The 27,265-nt window shown below is 39.8% G+C and overlaps 1 protein-coding gene across 2 annotated transcripts in view; it reads left to right on the forward strand.

Moving 5' to 3' along the window:
• Positions 1-1,265: 1,265 nt before the first annotated feature.
• The window catches only part of MCM6 (minichromosome maintenance complex component 6), a 45,076-nt gene continuing 19,076 nt past the window's right edge, over positions 1,266-27,265 (forward strand). The window contains exons 1-11 of one of the 2 annotated variants that reach the window (XM_029225986.1): positions 1,266-1,427; positions 11,136-11,282; positions 12,607-12,717; positions 13,597-13,846; positions 15,417-15,582; positions 15,869-16,014; positions 16,762-16,912; positions 21,398-21,539; positions 24,039-24,180; positions 24,893-25,000; positions 25,870-26,025. In XM_029225986.1, the coding sequence (XP_029081819.1) occupies positions 1,321-1,427; positions 11,136-11,282; positions 12,607-12,717; positions 13,597-13,846; positions 15,417-15,582; positions 15,869-16,014; positions 16,762-16,912; positions 21,398-21,539; positions 24,039-24,180; positions 24,893-25,000; positions 25,870-26,025 (1,626 nt within the window). In that variant the 5' untranslated portion in view covers positions 1,266-1,320. Of the gene's footprint in view, positions 1,428-10,199; positions 10,219-11,135; positions 11,283-12,606; positions 12,718-13,596; positions 13,847-15,416; positions 15,583-15,868; positions 16,015-16,761; positions 16,913-21,397; positions 21,540-24,038; positions 24,181-24,892; positions 25,001-25,869; positions 26,026-27,265 lie in introns of those variants that run through there. The other variant, XM_029225987.1, reaches the window with a different exon arrangement.

Below are 27,265 nucleotides of genomic sequence, written 5' to 3' on the forward strand. Positions count from 1 at the left end.
AGACAGAATCTGGTCAGCAATCTGCTCCTAGATAGCTCCTGGATCCATTCTCGTGCCAGTGCAGAAGGCTGTGAATATCATGAAACAGGTGAGTTTGAGGTTCCTAAAGTATATACAAGTGGTGATGTCCTGTAGGCAGGCAGATCTGGAGCTGGTGAAAGGCTGAGGGGTACAGGCCTGCAAGGGCTCCCATCCCCTTCAAATGAAGCAATATACACACTAATACACTACAGCACACAAGTAATGAGTTTTTGGTTAAACCTTGTAAATATCTTGTGAATAGTGTCTTTCTCTATGTGTGTGTGTCAAAAGAATTACTGTAGCTTCGTGTCATCCTGTTCGGCATTTAAAAAAAAATTTTTTTTTATGTGCTTGGAAGCCTCAAAAAATGGAATTGATCCAGGCTTCTTGTAATTTCTTGGAGCCCCAGGAAACAGAACTGGCTGGTGATACAGATTCAGAAGTCATCAGCACCAAGGCCTTGGTAAATTGAAAACAAGTGAGTGAAGGGGATCGCCCAAGAGAGCTCCTTTATGGAAAAAGAGGGCTCTGGGACGAGAACATTTAAGGCACTCCCTAAAGAGGCGCCTACAAAGGAGGCTAACCAGGAATGGCCAAAGAGGTAAGAGAAAAATCAAGTGAAACGAAGTCGGGAAAATATGGCCAAAGAGAGGGGAAGTCAAGAGGACACAAACCAAGAGTGCGTTTGAGAGGGGAAGTAATCAACAGCGTCAAATATTCGCTGATTTTTCCCGGTCAGCACCAACCAGAATAATTCTGCCAACTCCCCTCTCTCCCCTCCCCCTGGTACTGTTACTACGTCACTTTTGACTCTTACAGGGTTTCAGCCGGTGGTTTACAGTTTATGCCCTCCAATTACATGGCTCAAGCAGGAGGTCGGAATCTTACTCATTTTCCTCTTCCATAAGGCATTACGCCTCTTGCTCAATTAATATAAGTGAAACGATTTGAAGAACATTTGAAAAACCACCCCCGGGCAAAGATCTTACGTTTTAACTCGCTCCAGCAGCCAAATTCCCCCGGACACGACCAACTGCGCAGGCGCAGAGGCCGATCACCCGGCTTTCTCTGGTCTTTGCATTTGGCGCGAAATCTCCGTTTCGTGGGAGGGGCTGAGGGAGAGGCCGCGCTCATTGGACAGGTTTGGCGCGAAATCCCCGAGCTTCTGCGCCACGATTGGCTCCGGCCTTCCGGCGAAGGGGCGGGGCAGAGGAGGTGCGCGCCGAGCGGCAGCGTCCGGGGAGAAGCAACTCTCTGCGGTCCAGCGAGGCGACGGCGGCCCCTCAGCATTAAGCAGCGATGGACCTCGCGGCGGCAGCGGAGCCTGGCGCCGGCAGCCAGCACCTGGAAGTCCGCGACGAGGTGGCCGAGAAGTGCCAGAAACTGTTCGTGGACTTCTTGGAGGAGTGAGTCGGAGGGCGCCCCTTACCCGCGGAACTTCCCCTCCCGCCCCTCGCGGCTTCCGGAGCCCGGGGGCGCCGTGGGCCCCGCGCGTGTTCGGGAACTGAGGGGTCGCGCGCCTCGGAGAGCGGGCCGCGGGGAGAAGGCTGGGCCGGCTGGGCTGGTTTCCGGGGGTGAAATCCATCTGGAGCTCTTCCGCAAACTCCTGCCGTGCGCAGTGCCCTGGGCCGAGCGCTTTAGGCCCGTCGTTCAGTCCTCACAGCCTGTAAGGCTGGTGGTCGCGTAGCCCCCGGTTCCTTGTTCGGACCCTGAGGCTGGGTGGGGATGAGTAACTCGTCCAGTTAGGCCGCGCGTCGTCAGGGTCGCGGGGGAGGCCGAACTGGCGTATGAATCCTGGCGGGGGCCTGACTGGGGTCCACAGAGGGCCTGGCAGCCCTGGAGCCCGTGGAGTTGAAAGGGCCGGAGTGAACCCCGTGGTTGACAGATGCTCGGGCGAGGGCCCGACCTGCTTATGGCGCTGAACGCACTCCCTCCGTCTCTTCCTTTCCTTCCAACCCTCCAAACCCCACTTTTCTTTTTTTCTGTTGCCTTTTTTAGGCTCCAGGCATCTCAAACCCCCTCTCCCTGGCTTTCAGCCACTGCCACCAGTTACTTTTCTTAGATCGTGCAGATATAGCTCTGCTTTCCCTGAGTGGGACTCTACCGCCTCCAGGAAGAAGTGGAAGCACTGCGGAATGTCTTAGGAAATTCTTTTTTTTTTTTTAAGAGCTCAGTTTTTTAATTTGATCATTTCTTGCATTTGAAGTTCTCCTCGATGACATCTTGGCCTGAGACTCTTTGCCATAGTCCTAAAAAAAAAAAAGTCATATGCGGTTTTACTAATATTTAGAAACTCCACTAAGTTGTTAGCACTAGTTATAGTGAAGCTTTTAAAAATTAGCACATGTCTTACGAAAATGCTTCCCATCCTTAAAATTTCTTTTAGTTATTCTCAAGGGCCTTAATGACTTCCATGTCTTTAAGGCTCATAACATGGCAGGAAATTCTTTTTTTTTTTTTTTATTGTGGTAAAACCTTTACCATTTTAACCTTTTTTTTTTTCTTGGCCGTGCCCTGTGGTACATGGGATCTTAGTTCCCCAACCAGGGATCGAACCCATGCCCCCTGTTTTGGGAAGAGAGTCTCAACCACGGGACCACCAGGGAAGTCCCCATTTTAACCTTTTTTAAACACAGAGTTCACTGGCGTTAAGTACATTTACCTTGTTATACAGCCATCACCAACATCCATCTCCAGACCACTTTTCTTCTTCCCAAACTGAAATTCTGCACCCACTAAACAATGATTCACCATTCCCCCCCCGACCCTCCTGCCCCTGACAACCACCATTCTGTTTTCTGTCTATGAACTTGACTACTCTAGGTACCTCAGACTTGGAGTCGTACAATATTTGTCCTTTTGTGACCAGCTTACTTCACTTAGCATAGTGTGTCTTTAAGTTTTCCATGCTGTAGCATGCGCCAGAATTTCCTTTTGAAGGGTGAATAGTATATCATTGTATGTCTATACCACATTTCGTTTGTCTCTTCATCCATCCATAGATATGTAGGTTGTTTCCACACTTTTACCACTGTGAATAATTCTGCTGTCTTGTGAAATTCTGATAGAGTTAAAACCATAGTTTAATTTATATTTCCCTACTTTTGGCAATGTTACTCTCTGCCTGACAGCTCTTCATCCTTCAAAGCCTAGCTAAAGAATCATACCTCATTTGTTATACCCTAGAAACCTTTCAGGCAGCACCAATCCTTTCTTCCCTTATGTTCCCAAGCTGCCATTTTCTGTCATCTCTGGTAATATATCTACCTGTCAGCCGTTTCATCTGAATGTAAATCCCATCCTTAATCCCCCCTAGCCACCACACCACATTACACAGGCCCTCAGTTATGTTTGATTTTAACAAATAATGTAATTACCTTTGCTTCCTTGAAGTTTGCCATGCAGCTGACTCCTGGGCACAGTGATGAACAAGACAAATAATCCCTGTATTTGTTGGGGAAAAAATGTTAACGCCCTCTCAAAATACCAACTTTGATTGCCATTGCTTATGGAATAAGATCCAAATTCTTCACAGCTGCTTTTTCCAGTTTGATCTTCCACAGCCATTCTGTCATTATCCACACTCCTCCCATACCCTTCCTGACTTTGCTACATACTTGCAAACATCTGTAGCCAATCTATCCACCACTCATTTTTTTTTTCTTTCAAATTTTGAAAGTCTTTCAACGCCGAATTCCAGTGTTACCTTTTATATGCATGAAGCCTTTGTAGATGTTCCTGTTAGGCAAAATTAGTTTATATTCCCCTGTCACATTCTTTTACCTCCTCCTTTTTCTTTTTCCTTTTTATTTTATTGTGGAAAGAACACTTAACATGAAATCTACCTTCTTAACAAAATTTTAACTACTGTGTTATTGTTGTACAGTAGATCTGTTAGAGCTTATTCATCTTGCTTGACTGAAACTTTATGCCTGTAGTACCTCCACATTCTCCTCTTCCTCCTACCACCATACCACTCTTTGATTCTATGAATTTGACTTTTGGGGGGTTTTTTTGGCCTCTCCCAATGGCTTGTGAGATCTTAGTTCCCTGGCCAGGGATCGAACCCCGGGCCCACGGCAGTGAAAGCGTGGAGTCCTAACCACTGGACCACCAGGGAATTCCTGAATTTGACTTTTAGATACCTCATATTAGTAGTATCATGCAATATTTGTCTTTCTGTAATTGGCTTATTTCACTTAGCACCATGTCCTCAAGATTCATCCATATTGAGACATTGCAGAATATCCTGTTTTAAGGTTGAATAATATTCTATTGTATGTGTATACTACATTTTGTTCATTCATTTGTCATGAACATTTAGATGTCTTGTCCCTCTCTTTAGTAGAAATGTCTCCTATGAGAGTGTCAACCCCAGCAGAGGGACGATGCTGTCATTTCCAGCCTGTGGTACCTCTGGCATAGTGCTTTGCAGATAGATATTTAGGTATTTAACAGTTAGAACATGCTGTATTTGAAGGAGGAATTGATTTTTTCTCAAAACTAATCTGCATGGTTATGTTAGAAGAACAAAAATCAAATATGTTCGTATGATACGCTTTTGGAAAAAACACACCAGCTTTACTTTGTGTGTGTGTATGTTTCCTTTTTCCTGAAGGTCTTAGGCGCTGAAGCACCTCATTTCTGTGTATTTATTTGTATTTTGGTTCTTAAATCAACAGCTAATCTGTCAGTTTTCTCTTTAGAAATTAAATCTTTGGATTTTAACCTGAATTTCTTTCTTTTTTTTATATCATTAATAGAGTTGGGTTTTTTTGAGTTTTTTTTTATTATCACTTTTTTTAATATATGGCAGGTTCTTATTAGTTATCTATTTTATACATATTAGTGTATATATGTCAATCCTAATCTCCCAATTCATCTCACCATCACCACCAACAACAACAACCCCCCGCTTTCCCCCCTTGGTGTCCATACATTTGTTCTCTACATCTGTGTCTCTATTTCTGCCTTGCAAATGGTTCATCTGTACCATTTTTCTAGATTCCACATATATATGTTAATATACGATATTGTCTTTCTCTTTCCAACTTAACTTCACTCTGTATGACAGTCTCTGGGTCCATCCACGTCTCTACAAATGACCCAGTTTCATTCCTTTTTATGGCTGAGTAATAGTCCATTGTATATATGTACCACATCTTCTTTATCCGTTTGTCTGTCGATGGGAATTTAGGTTGCTTCCATGACCTGGCTGTTGCAAATAGTGCTGCAGTGAACATTGCGACACGTGTCTTTTTGAATTATGGTTTTCTCTGGGTATATGCCCAGTGGTGGGATTGTTGGGTCATGTGGTAATTCTATTTTTAGTTTTTTAAGGAACCTCCATACTGCTCTCCATAGTGGCTGTATCAGTTTACATTCCCACCAACAGTGCAAGAGGGTTCCCTTATCTCCACACCCTCTCCAGTATTTGTTATTTGTAGATTTTCTGATGATGCCCATTCTGACCAGTGTGTGAAACCTCCTTATAGTTTTGATTTGTATTTCTCTAATAATTAGTGATGTTGAGCAGCTTTTCATGTGCCTCTTGGCCATCTGTATGTCTTCTTTGGAGAAATGTCTACTTAGGTCTTCTGCCCATTTTTTGATTGGCTTGTTTTTTTTTTAATATTGAGCTGCATGAGCTGTTTATATATTTTGGAGAGTAATCCTTTGTCCGTTGATTCATTTGCAAATATTTTCTCCCATTCTGAGGGTTGTCTTTTCGTCTTGTTTATGGTTTCCTTTGCTGTGCAAAAGCTTTTAAGTTTCATTAGGTCTCATTTGTTTATTTTTGTTTTTATTTTTATTTTCATTACTTCAGGAGGTGGGTCAAAAAGGATCTTGCTGTGATGTATGTCATAGAGTGTTCTGACTATGTTTTCCTCTAAGAGTTTTATAGTGTCTGGCCTTACATTTAAGTATTTAATCCATTTTGAGTTTATTTTTGTGTATGGTGTTAGGGAATGTGCTAATTGCATTCTTTTACATGTAGCTGTCCAGTTTTCCCAGCACCATTTATTGAAGAGATTGTCTTTTCTCCATTGTATATCCTTGCTTCCTTTGTCATAGATTAGTTGACCATAGGTGCGTGGGTTTATCTCTGGACTTTCTATCCTGTTCCATTGATCTGTATTTCTGTTTTTATGCCAGTACCATGTTGCCTTCGTTACTGTAGCTTTGTAGTATAGTCTGAAGTCAGGGAATATGGTTCCTCCAGCTCTGTTTTTTCCTCTCAAGATTGCTTTGGCTATTCGGGGTCTTTTGTGTCTCCATACAAATTTTACGATTTTTTGTTCTAGTTCTGGAAAAAATGCCATTGGTCATTTGATAGGGATTGCATTGAATCTATAGATTGCTTTGGGTGGTATAGTCATTTTCACAATATTGATTCTTCCAATACAAGAACATGATATATCTCTATCTGCTTGTGTCATCTTTGATTTCTTTCATCAGTGTCTTATGGTTTTCTGAGTACAGGTTTTCTGCCTCCTTAGGTAGGTTTATTCCTAGGTATTCTTTTTGTTGCAGTGGTGAATGGGACTGTGTCCTTAATTTCTCTTTCTGATCCTTCATTGTTAGTGTATAGGAATGCAAGAGATTTCTATGCATTAATTTTGTATTCTGCAAGTTTACCAAATTCATTGATTAGCTCTAGTAGTTTTCTGCTGGCATCTTTAGGATTATCTATGTACAGTATCATGTCATCTGCAGATGGTGACAGTTTTACTTCTTCTTTTCCAATTCGGATTCCTTTTATTTTTCTTCTGTAATTGCCATGGCTAGGACTTGCAAAACTGTTGAATAAGAGTGGCGAAAGTGGACATCCTTGTCTTGTTCCTGATCTTACAGGGAATGGTTTCAGTTTTTCACCATTGAGAATGATGTTTGCTGTGGGTTTGTCATATATGGCCTTTATTATGTTGAGGTAGGATCCCTCTATGCCCACTTTCTGAAGAGTTTTTATCATAAATGGGTGCTGAAATTTGTCAAAAGCTTTTTATGCATCTTTTGAGAGTTGAATATTGTCAGAAGCTTTTTATGCATCTTTTGAGATTATCATATGGTTTTTATCCTTCAATTTGTTAATATGGTGTATCACATTGGTTGATTTGCATATGTTGAATCCTTGCATCCCTGGGATAAATCCCACTTCATCATGGTATATGGTCCTTTTAATGTGTTGTTGGATTCTGTTTGCTAGTATTTTGTTGACGATTTTTGCATCTATATTCATCAGTGATATTGGTCTGTAATTTTTTTTTTGTAGTATCTTTGTCTGGTTTTGATATCAGGGTGATGTCCTCATAAAATGAGTTTGGGAGTGTTCCTTCCTCTGTAATTTTTTGGAAGAGTGTTAGCCTTCTCTAAACCTTTGGTAGATTCACCTGTGAAGCTGTCTGGTCCTGGCCTTTTGTTTGTTGGAAGATTTTTAATCACAGTTTCAATTTCATTACTTGTGATTGGTCTGTTCATATTTTCTGCCTCTTCCCAGTTCAGTCTTGGAAAGTTATACCTTTCTAAGAATTTGTCCATTTCTTCCAAGTTGTCCATTTTTTTGGCATAGAGTTGATCTTTGCTGTTGTTTTCTTTGTTTCTATTTCATTTATTTTTGCTCTGAGCTTTATGATTTCTATCCTTCTACTAACTTTGGGTTTTGTTTGTTGTTTCTCTAGTTCCTTTAGGTGTGAGGTTAGATTGTTTATTTGAGATTTTTCTTGTTTCTTGAGGTAGGATTGTATTGTTATAAACTTCCCTCTTAGAACTGCTTTTGCTGCATCCCATAGGTTTTAGATTGTCATGTTTTCATTGTTATTTGTCTCTATGTATTTTTTGATGTCCTCTTTGATTTCTCCAGTGATCTCTTGGTTATTTAGTAACGTATTGTTTAGCCTCCATGTGTTTGTGTTTTTTACGGTTTTTTTCCCCTGTAATTGATTTCTAATCTCATAGCGTTGTGGTTGGAAAAGATCCTTGATATGATTTCAGTTTTCTTAAATTTACCAAGGTTTGATTTGTGACCCAAGATGTGACCTATCCTGGAGAATGTTCTGTGTGCACTTGAGAAGAAAGTGTAATCTGCTGTTTTCGGATGGAATGTCCTATAAATATCAATTAAATCTATCTGGTCTATTGTGTCATTTAAAGCTTGTGTTTCCTTATTAATTTTCTGTCTGGATGATTTGTCTATTGGTGTAGGTGAGGCGTTATAAAGTCCCCCACTATTATTGTGTTACTATTGATATCCTCTTTTATAGCTGTTAGCATTTGCCTTCTGTATTGAGGTGTTCCTGTTTTGGGTGTCTATAAGTTTATAATTGTTATATCTTCTTCTTGGATTGATCCCTTGATCATTATGTAGTGTCCTTGTCTCTTGTAATATTCTTTATTTTGTTTGTTTGTTTTTTTTGCGGTACGCAGGCCTCTCACTGTTGTGGCCTCTCCCGTTGCGGGGCACAGGCTCTGGATGCACAGGCTCAGTAGCCATGGCTCACGGGCCTAGCCGCCCCGCGGCATGTGGGATCTTCCCGGATCGGGGCACGAACCCGTGTCCCCTGCATCGGCAGGCGGACTCTGTACCACTGCACCACCAGGGAAGCCCTATTCTTTATTTTAAAGTCTATTTTACCTGATATGAGTATTGCTACTCCAGCTTTCTTTTGATGTCCATTTGCATGGAATAACTTTTTCCATCCCCTCACTTTCAGTCTGTATGTATCTCGTATAGACAGCATATATACGGGTCTTGTTTTTGTATCCATTCAGCAAGCCTGTGTCTTTTGGTTGGAGCATTTAATTCAATCACATTCAAGGTAATTATCGATATGTATTTTCCTATTACCATTTTCTTAATTGTTTTGCGTTTGTTTTTGTAGGTTCTTTTCTTCTCTTGGGTTTCCCACTTAGAGAAGTTCCTTTAGCATTTGTTGTAGAGCTGGTTTGGTGGTGCGGAATTCTCTTAGCTTTTGTGTGTCTATAAAGCTTTTGATTTCTTCATCGAATCTGAATGAGATCCTTGCTGGGTAGAGTAATCTTGGTTGTAGGTTCTTCCCTTTCATCACTTTAAATATATCGTGCCACTCCCTTCCGGCTTGTGGAGTTTCTGCTGAGAAATCAGCTGTTAACCTTATGGGAGTTCCCTTGTATGTTATTTGTCGCTTTTCCCTTGTTGCCTTTAATAATTTTTCTTTGTCTTTAATTTTTGTTAGTTTGATTACTGTGTGTCTTGGCGTGTTTCTCTTTGGGTTTATCCTGCCTGGGACTCTCTGTGCTTCCTGGACTTGGGTGACTATGTCCTTTCCCATGTTAGGGAAGTTTTCAACTATAATCTCTTCAGATATTTTCTCAGGTCGATTCTCTCTCTCTTCTCCTTCTGGGACCCCTATAATGCAAATGTTGGTGCATTTAATGTTGTCCCAGAGGTCTCTTAGGCTGTCTTCATTTCTTTTCATTCTTTTTTCTTTATTCTGTTCCGCAGCAGTGAATTCCACCATTCTGTCTTCCAGGTCACTTATCCATTCTTCTGTCTCAGTTATTCTACTGATTGCTTCTAGTGTATTTTTCATTTCAGTTATTGTATTATTCACCTCTGTTTGTTTTTTACTTCTTCTAGGTCTTTGTTAAACATTTCTTGCATTTTCTCAATCTTTGCCTCCATTCTTCTTCCGAGGTCCTGGATCGTCTTCACTATCATTATTCTGAATTCTTTTTCTGGAAGGTTACCTATCTCGCCTTCATTTAATTGTTTTTCTGGGGTCTTATCTTGTTCCTTCACCTGGTATAGTCCTCTGCCTTTTTGTTTTGTCTGTCTCTCTGTGAATGTGGTTTTCGTTCCACAGGCTGCAGGATTGTAGTTCTTCTTGCTTCTGCTGTCTGCGCTCTGGTGGATGAGGCTATCTAAGAGGCTTGTGCAAGCTTCCTGATGGGGTGGGTAGAGCTGGCTGTTGCTCTGGTGGGCAGAGCTCAGTAAAACTTTAATCCACTTGTCTGCTGATGGGTGAGGCTGAGTTTCCTCCCTGTTGGTTGTTTGGCCTGAGGCGACCCAGCACTGGAGCCTACAGGCTCTTTGGTGGGCGACACCAGGAGGGCTCACACCTAGGAATACTTCCCAGAACTTCTGCTGCCAGTGTCCTTGTCCTCGCAATGAACCATAGCCACCCCCTGCCTCTGCCAGAGACCCTCCAACACTAGCAGGTAGGTCTGGTTCAGTCTCCTATGGGGTCACTGCTCCTTCCCCTGGGTCCCGATGCGCACACTACTTTGTGTGTGCCCTCCAAGAGTGGAGTCTCTTTCCCCCAGTCCTGTCGAAGTCCTGCAGTCAAATCCCGCTAGCCTTTAAAGTCTGATTCTCTGGGAATTCCTCCTCCCGTTGCTGGACCCCCAGGTTGGGAAGACTGACGGGGGGCTCAGAACCTTCACTCCAGTGGGTGGATTTCCGTGGTAAAATTGTTCTCCAGTTTGTGAGTCACCCACCCAGCGGTTATGGGATTTGATTTTATTGTGATTGCGCACCTCCTACCGCTTCATTGCAGCTTCTCCTTTGTCTTTGGATGTGGGGTATCTTTTTTGGTGAGTTCCAGTGTCTTCCTGTTGATGATTGTCCAGCAGCTAGTTGTGATTCTGGTGTTCTCACAAGAGGGAGTGAGCACACGTCCTTCTACTCCGCCATCTTGAACCAATCTCCTAACCTGGATATCTTGATTTAATATTTTCTAATCAACAAATACTAACTATTCTTTTATTGTTGGTATGTACAGTTAAGATTGGAAAGTGTTAAATCAAGAAATTCAGATTTAAATCTGAAGACGTAGTTTTCCTATGTTCCCAGCTTTGTACAAAGCATTTTAAAGGCATTTTCTCATTTAATCTTCACAGTGGTCTTAGGAGATAAGATGATGTTCTAATCTTTTTTATTATTTTTTTTTTTCAAACAGAAGAGGGACAGGTTTAGAATAGGTAAGTAACTTGCCCCAAGTTATACAACTACTAAAATGGGCCTGTCTGACCCTAAAACTGATGGTCTTTAACCAATATGCTGAATTATCGGGCATTCACATTCTTCTTTTTGCTGCCTAATTCTTAGGTTTAATGTGACTTGCATGTATCTACAGGTTCCAGAACAGCGATGGAGAAATTAAGTACTTGCAGTTAGCTGAGGAGTTAATTCGTCCCGAGAGAAACACATTGGTTGTGAGTTTTTTGGACCTGGAGCAATTTAACCAGCAACTTTCCACCACCATTCAAGAGGAGTTCTATAGGTTTGGTGTATTAATCTTTACTTTAAATAGACATGTAGCCTGGGAAGCCAGCTATTCTTAGAACGGAAGTGTTCATTTGTGAGGCAAAAGGGCAGCTGTCACAGAGGCCCTTTGATACAGCCAGTGGTCATTTTAGTGCTGCTCTGAACTAATTTAAGCCTTTGTGGAGTTGACTTTTTCACATGCGAATGTTGAAAACCTTTGTTTTCTATGTAGTTTTAGAGGTGTAGGTGTTAAGAGGATTGCTTTGTTTCAGGCTTCAGTGCTATTGCTATGTCATTCATTTAATCCACTCTCCCTCCCCATATCATATAAAATCCCTTGAAACATTTTAAAAGCTGAATGGTATTTTTCTGGCAGAAATTAGACATTAGGCTTTTGTTTTGCTTTCGATTGCTATATAAAGCCAGAAATATCTTTCTACACAAAACTTAGTTTAAATAAAATCAGATTAAAATAAACACTGTGGACTGTTATGAAAGAGAAATGAAGACCCAGGAGTAAGGAGTCACAGTCCTGTTCTTTTACCTGGTATACTGGGAGATGGAGGATTTGTCTCGGTGTTTCTAGTCATATATGGCTATCAAGAACGGTTAGAGGGGTAAGCAGCAGAGTTTATTGTGATAGTATGTAGCAGGAAAAGTTGTACTGACAAGTGAGAGGGAAGTAGAAAATCAGGGCTGATGGTGGAAACACCTGTGCCTGTACCTCATGCACAGACCGTGCCGCAGTTTTGTCTCCTGAAAGTAGCTGATTTTTCAGAGGACTTCCAGAACCTACCACTTAAACCAAGCTGCCTCAGCTATTTAAAACTTAAGAGAACATGCACACTTCCATCTAACCAGTCAAGTGAAACGTTTCTGCCAACTTGCTCTCAAATCAGTACACAAATTCCTTCCCTGCCCTTATCCACTTCCTATCAATCAAGAATAAAACCTGGAAGAAAACAGTAGGCCTTGACAAGTGGGAGGCTGCCTTGCTAGGTAGTATACTGCCCAGGTGGTTCAAGTAGAGTCATCTTGGACAGAGGTGTGACCTGCTGTGTGCATGCTAAATGATTATTTAAAAATAATAGGTTTTCAGGAGCAGCATTTTATCTTTGGTGTTTCTATTGTCTTAGATATATTTATGGTGGAATAGGAGAGGATTGAAGATGCTCTAAACCTGGATCAGATGATAGAAGTGTCCTGCAGAGTTAAATTCTAAAGCTTGGTTGTAACCAGATGAAATTCCTTAGTTTCAGCTGTTGGGAAGCATAAGGGGAAGGAGCCCTTGGTAAGCCTCTTGAAGTTGTCAGTTGATTTACTTTTTGTTTGTTTTTCAGAGTTTACCCTTACCTATGTCGGGCCTTGAAAACCTTTGTCAAAGACCGTAAAGAGATCCCTCTTGCCAAGGATTTTTATGTTGCATTCCAAGATCTTCCTACCAGACACAAGTAAGAAACCTTCTTTGAAAAAAAAAATTCCCCAAATAGTATAGGCATCACTTAATTGTCAGAAAGCTCAGAAGGTTGTAGTCTTAGGTCTATAAAGAGTTATATCCAGGTCTATAAAGAGTTATATCCAGTTATCCAGAAGATTTAGTTTTGGAAAATATGTATTTCCAGGAAAATGGGATGGGAAGTATGTTAAGTGAAGCAATTTCTGGGGATTATAGTATTTTAGGACACCTTTAAGGGATGTTGAGGTGAAAAATTAGTGAGAAAATATGAAAACTGAGAACAGTCACAAAAATTAATGAATTGTCAAGAGCTTAAATAGCATAGCTTTTAAACTGTTTTCCTCTTTAGCAGTTATTTAAAGAATAAATTTGTTGGAGGAAATTAAAGTGATATTTTGAAAACTTAAACTACTAAAATTACCAAGTTATTTAATATAAAATGGGTTTGTGAAATACAGTGTTTTCTAAACCTTCAAGTTCAGAAAAAGATATTTTCCTATGATAATTTTTCCCAAGGATAACTTTACTGTGAAAATGCTTATTTAGAAACGTAGGTAAGAAAAAAATACATTTGCATATAAAACAAAAATGGGATCATTCTGTTTTATAATTGTAATTGCATTTCTTTCATGTCCTTTACTTAGTTTTTCTTATTTATTCATTTATGTATTTTGTTGTGGATGCATGTACATTATACTTCAGGAATGGGCATGTTGACTAAATCATTCTTGTAGGAGAGTCCAAAGAATACCTTGTCTCTTATTTTGTTGTTGTTATTTTAAGCATAAATTATCATTGAATATCCTCTCATTAAAAGTGAAAATTTTTAGTTTGAAAATGAATATTTACTAATGCAATATCTGTCTTTAAACAGAATTCGAGAACTCAACTCATCCAGAATTGGTTTGCTCACTCGCATCAGTGGGCAGGTGGTACGGACTCACCCAGTTCATCCAGAGCTTGTGAGCGGAACTTTCCTGTGCTTGGACTGTCAGACAGTGATCAAGGATGTAGAACAGCAATTCAGATACACACAGCCAAACATCTGCCGAAATCCAGTTTGTGCCAACAGAAGGAGATTCCTGCTGGATACAAATAAATCGAGATTCGTTGATTTTCAAAAGGTGCTTATTAATTTCTTTTTAGGTCAGATTCAGCCTATGCTAATAATTCACTTCTAGGCACTTGTAATTATTATTATAAGCTTACTTAGGCAATGTTAAACTCAGTTTTTATGTAAGTCAAGGTTCATCAAGTGTGACTACAGATTTAAGCTAAAAATTTGTAATGCAAATTTCAATTATCAGTATATAAATGTGTTCTAACCATTAATAACTTGGATTGGAAGCTCCTTCAGGCAAATAAAATGTATTTGTCAAAGAATAAACAGTAACCATGATTATTACTGTTATTATTACAAGCTAGAGTTAGGAAAATTTTTGCAGAAGTAGAGACTTGTTGGTGTAAGACTTGGAGTTGGTGGTTAGGAGGGAGGAAGGCATAAATAAAAGGACAGGTGAAAATGGACATGCTTGTCAATAGCAATGAGGATTATCATGATTAAAGTAGAGGAACCAAATTGGAGATCATCTGAGAGATGGTTTGGTATGAGGCATGGAAGTACTTGGAGCCTTAAATCTCAGATTGAGAAGCTTGGACCTATCTTGATAAGCAAGGGGATAAGTTTTCAGATGGTGTGAATTTTAAAGGAAGATTAATGAGACAACTGTGTGTGGTATTTAACAAGAGACTAATAGGCAGTTGTAGTAACTGGGCAAGAGTTGGATGGTAGCAGTAAGAATGAAGGGGCTGAAGCTCTTCAGGGTTTAGTAACTCTGATATATATGCAAAGAGAAAAGCTGCAGCAGCTCAAGCACTGGAGAATGAGTACCAGACTAAAATAAATAATTTATATTAAATTCAGTTTTTAGTCCTTACTTAGTTTTCTTGTTTTATTCTGATACTTGGTTTATAGGAAACATGTGTTCTTACCAACAACTTTGGGTAAAAGATGCTTTATATTTGATAAAGAACATGATATAACAACCAAATACAAAATATGAATTTAGGTTGGGTCTTGGTTTGGGGGGAAAAAAACAGCTGTAGTAAAGGACATTCTTGACAACTGGGGAAATTTGAAGACGGACTAGATAAAGAAGTCATTATGGAATTAAATATTTAAATCTCTTGGTGTGATTGATGGTATTGTGGTTACATAGGAGATTGTCTTTCTTCTTAAGAGGTGAGTGCTAAAATATTTAGGGGTGAAGTATCTTGATTTTTGCAACTTCTTTCAAATAATACAGTAAAAATATGTGTGTCTTAAGTAATGTTAACAGTTGTGTTGAGGTGGAGGGTATAAAAGATGTGAAATTTTTCATAAAATTTCCCTGACAATTTAGAGGAAGATGGAACACAGAACAATTATTTAAAGTCAGTTTGAACAAAGAAAAAAATACATGTTATTTAATGAGAGTAAAAGTGAACTTGAAGTTTTTAAGTAGATGTAATCTCTTACCAAATTGAAAGTTTTATGGTAGAGAATTTTTAAGATGAATGTTGGCACATGTCAGAAGTCTGCAAACTAGTAAGATAATTTAGGATATGTCGATATTTGTGGCATTTAATTTAGATTGCATGGCATTTGAAATAGATCTCTTCTCATCCTTGGCAATTTATTTGTCTTTGTTACAGGTTCGTATTCAAGAGACTCAAGCTGAACTTCCTCGAGGGAGTATCCCTCGCAGCTTAGAAGTGATCTTGAGGGCTGAAGCTGTGGAGTCAGCTCAAGCTGGTGACAAGTGTGACTTTACAGGGACGCTGATTGTTGTGCCTGACGTGTCTAAGCTTAGCATACCAGGTCAGTAATCTGTGGCTCAAATTTAACAAATTCTCAGTTACCTGAACTGCAGAGTATCTAGCTTCTTGCGTCTTCCTTGTCTTATTTTTGGCTACCAATCAGAGGGTGAGCAAGGAACTATGATGAGAGTAAAAACAAATTGGTTTGCTATAAAAGCTACTGTTCTGAAAAATTTCAAAGCCTAAATGAAATTTTTGCATTTATAGGTTTCATTTATCTGAGCAGTTTTGATTCTCAGCACCTTCAGTATTTGAGCTGTGAAACAGTCTATCATTCATTGTTTCAGGAGCACGTGCAGAAACTAATTACCGTGTCAGTGGTGTTGATGGATATGAGACAGAAGGCATTCGAGGGCTCCGGGCACTTGGTGTTAGGGATCTTTCGTACAGGCTGGTCTTTCTTGCCTGTTGTGTTGCACCAACCAACCCGAGGGTGAGTCTTCTTAGTAGAATGGCAGAGCTTAAGAAAGGCATCCCCTGAGGCTGCCGCAAACTCAGTGTTAAAGACGGAGTTGGGTTGAGATTTGTTCTTTAGTTTTAAAACCAGATTTTTTCATGTCTGTCTTCCCGATCTTAAGGAAAAGTCTTATTTATTTTTGTACATAAGAGCTCAATGCTTTAAGAGCATTGGTACTCTTATTATTCACAGTGGTTTTTCTGTTTTTAATTGTTAAAGTTTCTCTGTCATGCTCCTCGAGAAAGTACAAGTAGAAAAATTTAGTAATCTGGGAAGTACAGTATACTGCTGTTTCTGAGAGTGATCGACCCCAGGTATTGTAGTTCTTCAGAGCTTGATTTTGTTCCAGGAGGGGAAAGCAGTGAGGAAAAGTTTGGAAAATGAGTGGTGAACATAATATACTGTTCATTTTCATCTTCATATCAGTGATTAACATTTTATTATGGCTCATCTCATGAGCATCTAGATTCATTTAGATAGCAATACAAAACAATAGTGGTAGCTTTTTTTGTTTTTTTTAAATCACTGGACAAATGACAGGCTTTTCAGTATCTTAACTTAGGCCATACTGGTTAGGAGATTTTTTTTTAAAACCTTTACAGTCAGCAGATTCTGAAGTTGACCTCCCAGGCTATATTTCGTTTGTGGTGATGTTTCTTCTCTTTCACATTATTTTGACTGTTTCTATACTACTATTTTTTTCCTTTCTTCTCCACCCCTCAGTTCGGAGGAAAAGAGCTCCGAGATGAGGAACAGACAGCTGAGAGCATTAAGAACCAAATGACTGTGAAGGAGTGGGAGAAAGTGTTTGAAATGAGTCAAGATAAAAATCTATACCACAATCTTTGTACAAGCCTGTTCCCTACTATACATGGTAAGAGTTCTATCCATTTGTGGCATAAACTTGAAATCAAAATAATGATTATAAAACAGCAACATGTGACTTCTTAAAACACAAAAGTCAGATTATGAAAGTTTTTTAGTGGGTTTAGAAGGGGTTTTAAAAAGTCATTTATAAAAGGACAGATATTACACAATTCCACTTAAAATGAGGTACTTAAAACAGGTTAAATTCACAGAGAAAGTAAGTAGAAAGAGGTTACCTGGTGAGGAGGGAAATAGGGAATTGTTGTTTAATGGATAGAGTTTCTGTTTGGGGTGATGAAAAGTTCTAGAAATGGATAGGGGTGATGGTTATAAAAGATAATGAATGTACTTAATTCCACTGGACCACTTAAAAGTTGTGTATATTTTACCACAATTTTTTTTTCTGAAGGTTACTATTTTATTTACACAGATAGTTAAGGACTGGAAGAGAATAATGTTTGGTTTTTTTAATTGAAGTATAGTTGATTTACAATGTTGTGTTAGTTTCAGATATACAGCACAGTGATTCAGTTATATACATATATATTTTCTTGTTCAGATTCTTTTCCTTTATAGGTTATTACAAAATATATTGAGTATAGTTTCTGTGCTATCCACTAGGTCATTGTTGGTTATCTATTTTATATATAGTACTGTGTATATATTAATCCCAACTTCCTAATTTATCCCCCCCACCTTCCCCCTTTGGTAACCATAAATTTGTTAGAGAATAATGTTAACTTAAACATCATTGGAAATAGATTATTCTTGACATGACTCTTACTAGGAAATGAACCTAGCAGAATTCTTAAATTATATTAAATTTACAAAAAAGTTCGGACTGCCCGCAGCAAATGCTATACATGAAAACTTTTTTTTTTTTTTTTTTTTTTTTTTTTGCGGTACGCGGGCCTCTCACTGCTGTGGCCTCTCCCGTTTTGGAGCACAGGCTCCGGACGCGCAGGCTCAGCGGCCATGGCTCACGGGCCCAGCCGCTCCGCGGCATGTGGGATCTTCCAGGACCGGGGCACGAACCCGTGTCCCCTGCATTGGCAGGCGGACTCTCAACCACTGCGCCACCAGGGAAGCCCATGAAAACATTTTTATAAGTGTCTAACAACTGTAATCTACTTTTAACAAGTATCACTACCACAGGCAGGTAGTCAAATAAGTGCTCACTTACATTTTCTTTGGCTTGTTGATGCCCCTCTCCCATATTTCTTAAACTTGCCAAATACAGTTTTTCCAAGTCTTTATTTTCTGAGTTTGTGATTCCTCCCATTCTGTCCTTAGTTCTTCTGCCAAACGAGTGAGTTGCTGATTTCTCCTCTGTTTTATATCTTCTCTTATTTGTAAAGCAATATCTCTTTCTTGTTCTCAAACCTGTAGCAATCTTAGTTTTCGTCTTCTTTCATAATCTTCCTTTAAAATGAAGGCTTCCCCATTAGGACCCAATCTCAGCTTGCCGGCAGCATACACCACCTTTCTTTTCATTTTCATGTAGTACTTTAAATCTGAAGGTTCCGGGAAACGGGACCCTGGACTCAGGAACTGTGGCTCAGACAAAGAAGGCCTCAGCGGCCGCCACACAGCAGCCTCCCAACAGCCGTTTGTGCGCCTGCAGGGCGGCCATCGCCGAGCCCTCGTCACTCTACCACAGTTTTTTTAAATTTTTATTATTTATTTATTTTTGGCTGCGTTGGGTCTTCATTGCTATGTGCAGGCTTTCTCTAGTTGTGGCACGTGGGCTTCTCATTGCGGTGGCTTCTCTTGTTGCGGAGCACGGGCTCTAGGCACACGCGCTTCAGTAGTTGTGGCACAGAGGCTCAGTAGTGGCTTGCGGGCTCCAGAGTGCAGGCTCAGCAGTTGTGGCACACGGTCTTGGTTGCTCCACAGCATGTGGGATCTTCCTGGACCAGGGCTCAAACCCGTGTCCCCTGCATTGGCAGGCGGATTCTTAACCACTGCGCCACCAGGGAAGCCCTCTACCACAGTTTTTTTTTTTTTAAAAAAAAAAGGTCATTTAGTCTTCTTTTTTTGTGGCTTTAGGATAGAACTGCACTTAAGTATACTCTAATATGCCAGATTAATATCCTGATCTTATTTTTCTTTTTAGTTTTCATGGTGGAGAGAGATTTCTTGATGTTTTTTGGCTATATTACTATGCCTATAGCTTGTGGTTTCTTCGTATTTTCTTAGCTCTTGGTTACTAGCTGCTCACTTCATTAAATCCCCTTGTGTGTTGAGGATTTGACTAAATTTTCAGGCCTCATGCTTTACCCTTGTTTTTTCCATCCTTATCTTCCGCATTCAGTTGGAGTTATGGCAAGAATTCATAAGATTATGGGTACTTGGGGCTTCCCTGGTGGCGCAGTGGTTGAGAATCTGCCTGCTAATGCAGGGCACACGGGTTCAAGCCCTGGTCTGGGAGGATTCCACGTGCCGCGGAGCAACTAGGCCCGTGAGCCACAACTACTGAGCCTGCGCGTCTGGAGCCTGTGCTCCGCAACAAGAGAGGCCGCCATAGCGAGAGGCCCGTGCACCGCGATGAAGAGTGGCCCCCGCTTGCCACAACTAGAGAAAGCCCTTGCACAGAAACGAAGATGCAACACAGCAAAAATAAATTAATTAATTAAACTCCTACCCCCAACATCTTTTAAAAAAAAAAGATTATGGGTATTTCTCTTAGGTATATACATATATTTTTAAGCTATTGGGGTTTTTACAAATATTTATTTGTTTATTTATTTGCCTGTATTGGGTCTTAGTTGCGGCACGCGGGATCTTTCATTGTGGTGTGTGGGCTCTTCATTGCAGTGCATGGGCTTCTCTCTAGTTGTGGTGTGTGTGGGTTCTCTAGTTGTGGCACACGGGCTCTAGAGCATGCAGGCTCAGTAGTTGTGGTATCCAGGCTCTCTAGTTGTGGTGCACGGGCTTAGTTGCACTGCGGCACGTGGGATGTTAGTTCCCTGACCAGGGATTGAACCCGCGTCCCCTGCATTGGATGGCAGATTCTTAAGCATTGGACCGCCAGGCAAGCCCCTAGGTATACACTTTTAATCATTGAAAATTAACCTTTTTTTCTACTTAAATATTTGGTCAGTGAAATTGAACTGAAATTCTTTTATGTTAATAATCCTTTGTGGATTTTAGAGTGTCCTCCCTTATAATGAGTAGGTGTCAAATTTTATGTTGCTCCATTCCCCCGTAAATTAAACTGTTGCTACATAACAAATTATACCAAAACTTCATGGCTTGAAACAACAAACGTTATCTCATACAGTCTATAGGTCAGAAATTTGAGAGAGACTTAGCTAGGTGGTTCCGGCTCAGTCTTTGATGAGTTTGTAGCCAAGACGTCATCTGGGGCTGCAGTCATCTGAAGGCTTGACTTGGGCTGGAGAATCCACTGACAAGGGAGCTTACTCACTGCTTATGTTAGTGCTAGTTGTCAGCTGGAAGCCTCAGTTCCTTGCCACATGAGTCTCTTCCATTGAGCTGGTTCAGTGTCCTCACAACACAGCAGCTGGCTTCCCCCAGAGCCTGCAATCCAAGAGAGCAGAGCAAGGAGGAAGCAAAGTGCTTCTCAGGACCTAGTGTCAGAAGTTAAGACACCTTCACTTCTACCATTGGCTATTTGTGGGAAGCAAGTTGCTAAGCCCAGCCACACTTAAGGAGAGGAGAATTAAGCTCCATCTAGAAAAGCGGATTATCAAATAATTTGTGGGCCATTTTAAAACTACCACACCTCCAACATATTTGTTTCATATAGGTTATGAGTCAGAGAAATTTTGTTTTTGGATTGGATTTTTAATTTTTTGCTTTTAAGGAGTGTTTTGTATAAATGTACCTAGCACTTTGTTGATGGAATTCACAGAAAGTCATAATAACTAAAACGGAAAAATGTTTCTTCTGGTATCACATTTCTAAAAATCTGGTGTTGTCTTTTTTTTTTAATTGTGCATTTCCTTCTTATATTGCATTTATAAACAGTTCTCAGAAGCAGCTGTAACACATTCAGCATTTTATCTAATCCATATCAGTTCAATTAGCTTGTATTTATATTCAGCATGGGTCACTGTACCTGATACAAAAGAAGTAAGTCATGGACCATTTCCTCAAACTCTTGGTAGAGCTGTAAGACTTGCCTTTAGAAAGAACTAGCAAATGTGGTAGGCTGTAGTGGACATAGTTTATTTATGGGGAGAGATATTGGAGGACTGTGACATAGGGAAAGGCTTTGTTTAGGAAGTAGGACTTACGGACAAGGAGAGGCTCTTAGAATGGAGAGCATTGCCATCTATGATTAGGTGAAGACATTAGGACAGTGACTGGGTGACTTTACATTCACAGGACAAGAACCAGATATTTTTACTCTAGTCTTAGCTTTGCTTCAGTGGTCTCTGCTCTTTTGGTTGGTAAATATGCCTTTGTAGTTTCCTGTGAAATTGTTTAACCTCATGTTGAAAAATACCTTGGATTTTCATTTCAGGCAATGACGAAGTAAAACGGGGTATCTTGCTGATGCTCTTTGGTGGTGTTCCAAAGACAACAGGGGAAGGAACCTCTCTTCGAGGGGACATAAATGTTTGCATTGTTGGTGACCCAAGTACAGCTAAGAGCCAGTTTCTCAAGTAAGTGTTTGCCTGAGATAGTACAGCAGAGAAAACAATATGCGTAGTTCCAGGCTTTCTGTGCTACCAAGAATGCAGTCAGTGTGCCCTTACCGGAGCAGGAGTATAAATTATGACTGTTGAATATATAACTCTCTTAGGTTAAGTACACCTTAATTTGTTAAGTAGAATGTAAGAACATTTTACAATTTTGGGGAATAGGGAAAAATTGTCTGTAATTCCAGTCCCACATAGAATTTTTTTAATCTTTGTGTAAAATTCTTTGAATATATGAATATATATTTTCATGGTTGTAAGTCACAGCATGCATAATTTTAATTTACCCTAAATATTTTTCCATGTTTCTTTATTTTCATGATTGTTGTTTTTTGTTGGTATAACTTACAAAATCATTCCCCTAGCCTGATATTAGACAATTTAACAGTAATTTATTTTAATAGTCAAATACAGTGAACATCATAATGTGTATAAGTTTTTATTTTATTATTTTCCTTTGGGTAAATTCCTAGGCATAGGATTGCTGAGATTAAGAATACAAACATGCTTAAGGTTCTTAAAGAGGACACTCTTTCCAAAAACAGTGTGATAAAGATGAGACATTTTATGCTAAACGTATCAGTATGAGTACTACTTTAGCAATTTTTGCTTATTTTTAAAAGCTATAATAAAACACTTGCTTACTTTCAAACTTTTAAGAAACTTAGAGGTCAAGATAAGAGCAACCAGTTTTTGAGCACTTGCTGTGTTCTTGGTGGTGGTGGTGGTGCTGGTGGTGCTGGTGGTGCTGGTGGTGGTGGTGGTGCTGGTGGTGGTGGTGCTGGTGGTGGTGCTGGTGGTGGTGGTGCTGGTGGTGGTGCTGGTGGTGCTGGTGCTGGTGGTGCTGGTGCTGGTGCTGGTGGTGGTGGTGCTGGTGCTGGTGCTGGTGGTGCTGGTGCTGGTGCTGGTGGTGCTGGTGCTGGTGGTGCTGGTGCTGGTGGTGTGTGTGATGTCTTATCCTACCAGCATCCAGACAGGCATGTAATATTATTCTCTTCTTTTAGGGAGACAATCAAAACTTCTCTGAGCCTCAGTGATTTGCCTAACTGCATAGAGCTGACAAGTGCCTCTAAGCCATGAATATTAGAACTTACCATTTTGACTGCCAAGCATGTGCTCTTCATACTATATCAAGCTGCCTTTCCTTTATTTGTCTGGGAAATTTTTAACATGGAAATGTTCTAGAAGCTGAAACATTTTTAGTTGAAGTTTTATAATTAAATACTATTTCCTTCAAGTATATCAGGGACTGAGTTCTAGATTTGAAGGTAATAGTCCTGTGTTAAGAGAATTCTCTTTTTTTCTCCTCATTTCCTCTGCCCCTGCCTCCCACCTCTCCCACCACCACCACAGAAAGATGTACTGCAGTGTTGCCTCTGAACAGTATTGTACACGATTGTTTGCTTTTTAACAATATTAAGTCTTTTGATCCATTAACATGGGATGTCTTGGTCTTCTTTAATTTCTTTCAATAATGTTTTGTAGTTTTCAGAGTATAAGCTTGCTCTTCTTTTATTAAACTTATTTCTAAGTATTTTATTATTTTTGATGCTATTGTAAATGGAACTGTTTTCTTAGTTAAATTTTTGGGTTGTTTATTGCAAGTGTGTAGAAATACAATTATTGATCTTTTATTTTGCAGCATCGCAAGAACTGACTTATTAGTTCTGTTATAGTGGATTTCATAGGATTTTCTGTCGACAAGATCATGTTAACTGCAAATGGTGATAGTTGTTGTTTCTTTCAAATCTGGGTGACGTTTTCTTGCCTAGTTGCCCTGGCTGAACCTTTCAGTATAATGTTGAATAGAAGTGGCAAGAGCAGACCCCTAAGTCTTGTTCCTGCTCTTAGGGGGAGAGCGTTCAGCCTTTTACCGTTATGTATGACGTTAGCTGTGGGTTTTCATAGATGCCCTTTACCAGATTGAGGGGAAGTCTCTTCTAGTTGGTTGAGTTTTTATCATGATGGCTGTTAGATTTTTTGACATGCTTTTTCTGCATCTGTTAAGGTGGTTCTTATCATTTTTTAATAAGGCATGTTATTGATTCTTAGATGTTAAACCAGCCTTGCCTTTTTGGAATAAATGTCCCATCTTGTTTTGTTTTCTTTTATTTTTTTTGTTGTTGTTTGTTTGTTTTGTTTTGTTTTTTGTTTGTTTTCGTTTTAAGTGCAGGGCCTTCTAATAGATCATTTTTGCTGAACTGTTTATTATTGTTTTTGCCATGTATGAACTTCATCTTCCTTTAACAGGAATGGATTTGACCTATTTAAAAGACCAAAGGAGAAAAGGCTTTCTCTTTGGTCTATGGCATGTGTCTTTATGAATTGCTTTTTTTCTTAATGCCTCTTTCAAATGTTCTTTTAGAAATTTAAATTCTTACTTGACATAAGCCATAACCAGCTGATAATCCTGAAAAGGTTGCTTTGTAGTCATATATTAATGAATATGATAACCTTGAACAGGCACGTGGAGGAATTCAGTCCCAGAGCTGTCTATACCAGTGGCAAAGCATCCAGTGCTGCTGGCTTAACAGCAGCTGTTGTGAGAGATGAAGAATCTCATGAGTTTGTCATTGAGGCTGGAGCTTTGATGCTGGCTGATAATGTAAGAACATTTTACCTTCTTGGATATAAAGAAATCAGAATATCCCCATCCCTATCAATAAAGGCCTATAAGTTCCTATTAAGGAGATGTCCTCTTTTTAATAAGTACTTTTAGTAAATAATTCATGGTTTTATTAATCTAGAAATTGGGATTGTCATCCTTAATCAGCACTTTCTGAACTTCTCTAGAACGTATTACTTGCCCTGAGCTTGTGTGTTTGCTGTGACTAGTACTTCTCAGCAGTTTTCCTTTCTAGACTGTGACACATCTATGAGTATATCTATTGCATTTTGCATGTATTTGTCATAGATCAGTTAGCTCTGTGAATGCGTGTAAATTGTAGCTATATATACTTATAAACATTATGTTCCAACTCCATCCTTCACTTTCCCAGCCTAAAGTCAACACTGAGGTAACCCAGAATATTTTGACCCTGAGATTTACACAAGGTTTTGATGTTGAATAAAAGTGCAGTAAGTAACTGCATGTTTTTAGTTTCACTCTTGGTTTAAAATGAGTCGAAAGAGTATGGTTGCCTTGAGCTCTGGGAACTATTGTACTGTCTTATTCTAGTAGAGGGAGTTAGGATTGCTTACTTACCTATCTTAGTTGTTTAAAAGAACTGAAAGGTCTCTGTGGTAGCAAACTCTGAGTTTCCTTGCCGTTTGACATCTGAAAGGCAGTTTCTTATGCTAGGTTTGTTTGGTTACAGGGTGTGTGTTGTATTGATGAATTTGATAAGATGGAGGTGCGGGATCAAGTTGCTATTCACGAAGCTATGGAACAGCAGACCATCTCCATCACTAAAGCAGGAGTGAAGGTACGTGTGTCCACTTCTGTTCCATTGCATCTTGCCTTAGCCTTGTAGATTAATGTAGCTCTAGACGATCACTTGGATAAAATGCATTACTTCAACATGAAATGCAGTTTACTGAAACGGAAAACACAGCCTTGAGGATTATTAATCAAGTCGATGGATTATTTAAATGAAAATAATAAGTACAATTTTGTAACTAGCATTAGAGAGAAATCAAACTTTAAAAATAAAAGTAATACATTCAAATAGTTAAGAAAAATGTAAGCAATACATTAAACCATAAGTTAAAAAGAGAAATCTTCCCCTCCAACTCCTAGCACCAGTAGATACTCAGAAGTATCTGCTGAGTTTATGTCCCTTTTAGGAATATTTTATCATAAATAAGCATAATACACATACAGTTTTGTTCCTTGTTCATTTAACTTCATAATTTTATTTTGGTAATCTTTCTATACCAGTATATATTAGATCCACTTGTCTTTTTATTACTCCATGATTTTCAATTGTACATACCCCAGTTTGGCTCATTAGACTCTTATAAAGAAGAGTGACATTCAGGTCATTTCCAGCCTTTAGTATTACAAACAATATTGTAAATATCCTTGTACATATCTTCCTGTACCTAGCTGCAAGATAAATTCTCAGTAAGAAATTGCTGGCTTAAAGGGTGTGCACATCATACCATCAACATCATATGGGAGTACCTGTTGCTATATATTATCAGACTTTAATTTTGATGATTCACTGGGTGAAAGATGATATCTTATTCTTTTGGTTTGCATTTAGTTCATTATGAATGAGGTTGAGCATTTTGTCATATGCCATTACAGTTGTCTTTTTAAACCTGTCACGATTTTTCCTTTTGTGGTCAGGCTACTCTAAATGCCAGGACATCCATTTTGGCAGCAGCAAACCCAATCAGTGGACACTATGACAGATCAAAATCACTGAAACAGAATATAAACTTGTCAGCTCCTATCATGTCCCGATTTGATCTCTTCTTTATACTTGTGGATGAATGTAATGAGGTAACTATGAGCTATCGCTCTGAGCTTCCTTTGTTATTTCCAGTTTGAGTAATTGAGTGAGACAAGCCTGGAGGATGTACTCCTGAAGAACTGGTGCATGTGTTGTCACTGACCTTTCATTTCTCTCAGAGTGGCACAGGATTGGACACGGGTTTATTAAGCAACTGAAAATCACTTGAATTGCTGGTTCTGCTTAATTGTGTTGAACATCAAGTTTTTTGGTTTTGTTGCTGTTTTTGTTTTGTTTTTTTTTAAGATTTATTACTTATTTATTTATTTATGGCTGCACTGGGTCTTAGTTGTGGCACGTGGGATCTTTTGTTGTGTTGCGCAGGCTTCTCTCTAGTGTGGCACGCAGGTTTTCTCTTTTCTAGTTTTGGTGCACAGGCTCCAGGGCACATGGGCTCTGTAGTTTGTGGCACTCAGGATCTCTAATTGAGGCGCACAAGCTCAGTAGTGGTGGCATGCGAGCTCAGTAGTTGTGGCGCGCAGGCTGAGTTGCTTCACGGCATGTGGGATCTTAGTTCCCTGACCAGGGATCAAACCCACGTCCCCTGCATTGGAAGGCAGATTCTTAACCACTGGACCACCAGGGAAGTCCCCTTGTTACTGTTTTTTAATTCTCAAAAAAAAAGTATTTCAGTTAATTCCCAACCATACTCTTTAAGTTTTTTTTTTTTTTTTTTTTGCAGTACGCGGGCCTCTCACTGTTGTGGCCTCTCCCGTTGCGGAGCACAGGCTCTGGACGCACAGGCTCAGCAGCCATGGCTCACGGGCCCAGCCGCTCCATGGCATGTGGGATCCTCCCAGACCGGGGCACGAACCCGTGTCCCCTGCTTCGGCAGGCGGATTCTCAGCCACTGCGCCACCAGGGAAGCCCATGATTTTTATTAGATTTTTGTTTTTGTTTTTGTTCTTTCATTAAGGTTGAAAAGAATTGGGGTACCAAACAACTTTTTCTTTTTTTTCAAATTGAGTCATTTGTCTTCCTCTGTCTTCCTATCAAATTATTGCATGTCACATTTTTTTTTCCTAACTATGTAAGAGTATTAAGATTGAATATAAAATTGCAGATTTAGGGACTTCCCTGGTAGCACAGTTGTTAAGAATCAGCCTGCCAATGCAGGGGACACGGGTTCGAGCCCTGGTCTGGGAAGATCCCACATGCTGCGGAGCAACTAAGCCCGTGCGCTGTAACTACTGAGCCTCTGCTCTAGAGCCCACGAGCCACAACTAGTGA

The sequence above is a fragment of the Monodon monoceros genome, unplaced genomic scaffold (assembly GCF_005190385.1).
Source record: "Monodon monoceros isolate NGI ecotype Baffin Bay Population unplaced genomic scaffold, NGI_Narwhal_1 Super_Scaffold_16, whole genome shotgun sequence".
In the NCBI taxonomy this organism is placed as follows: domain Eukaryota; kingdom Metazoa; phylum Chordata; class Mammalia; order Artiodactyla; family Monodontidae; genus Monodon; species Monodon monoceros.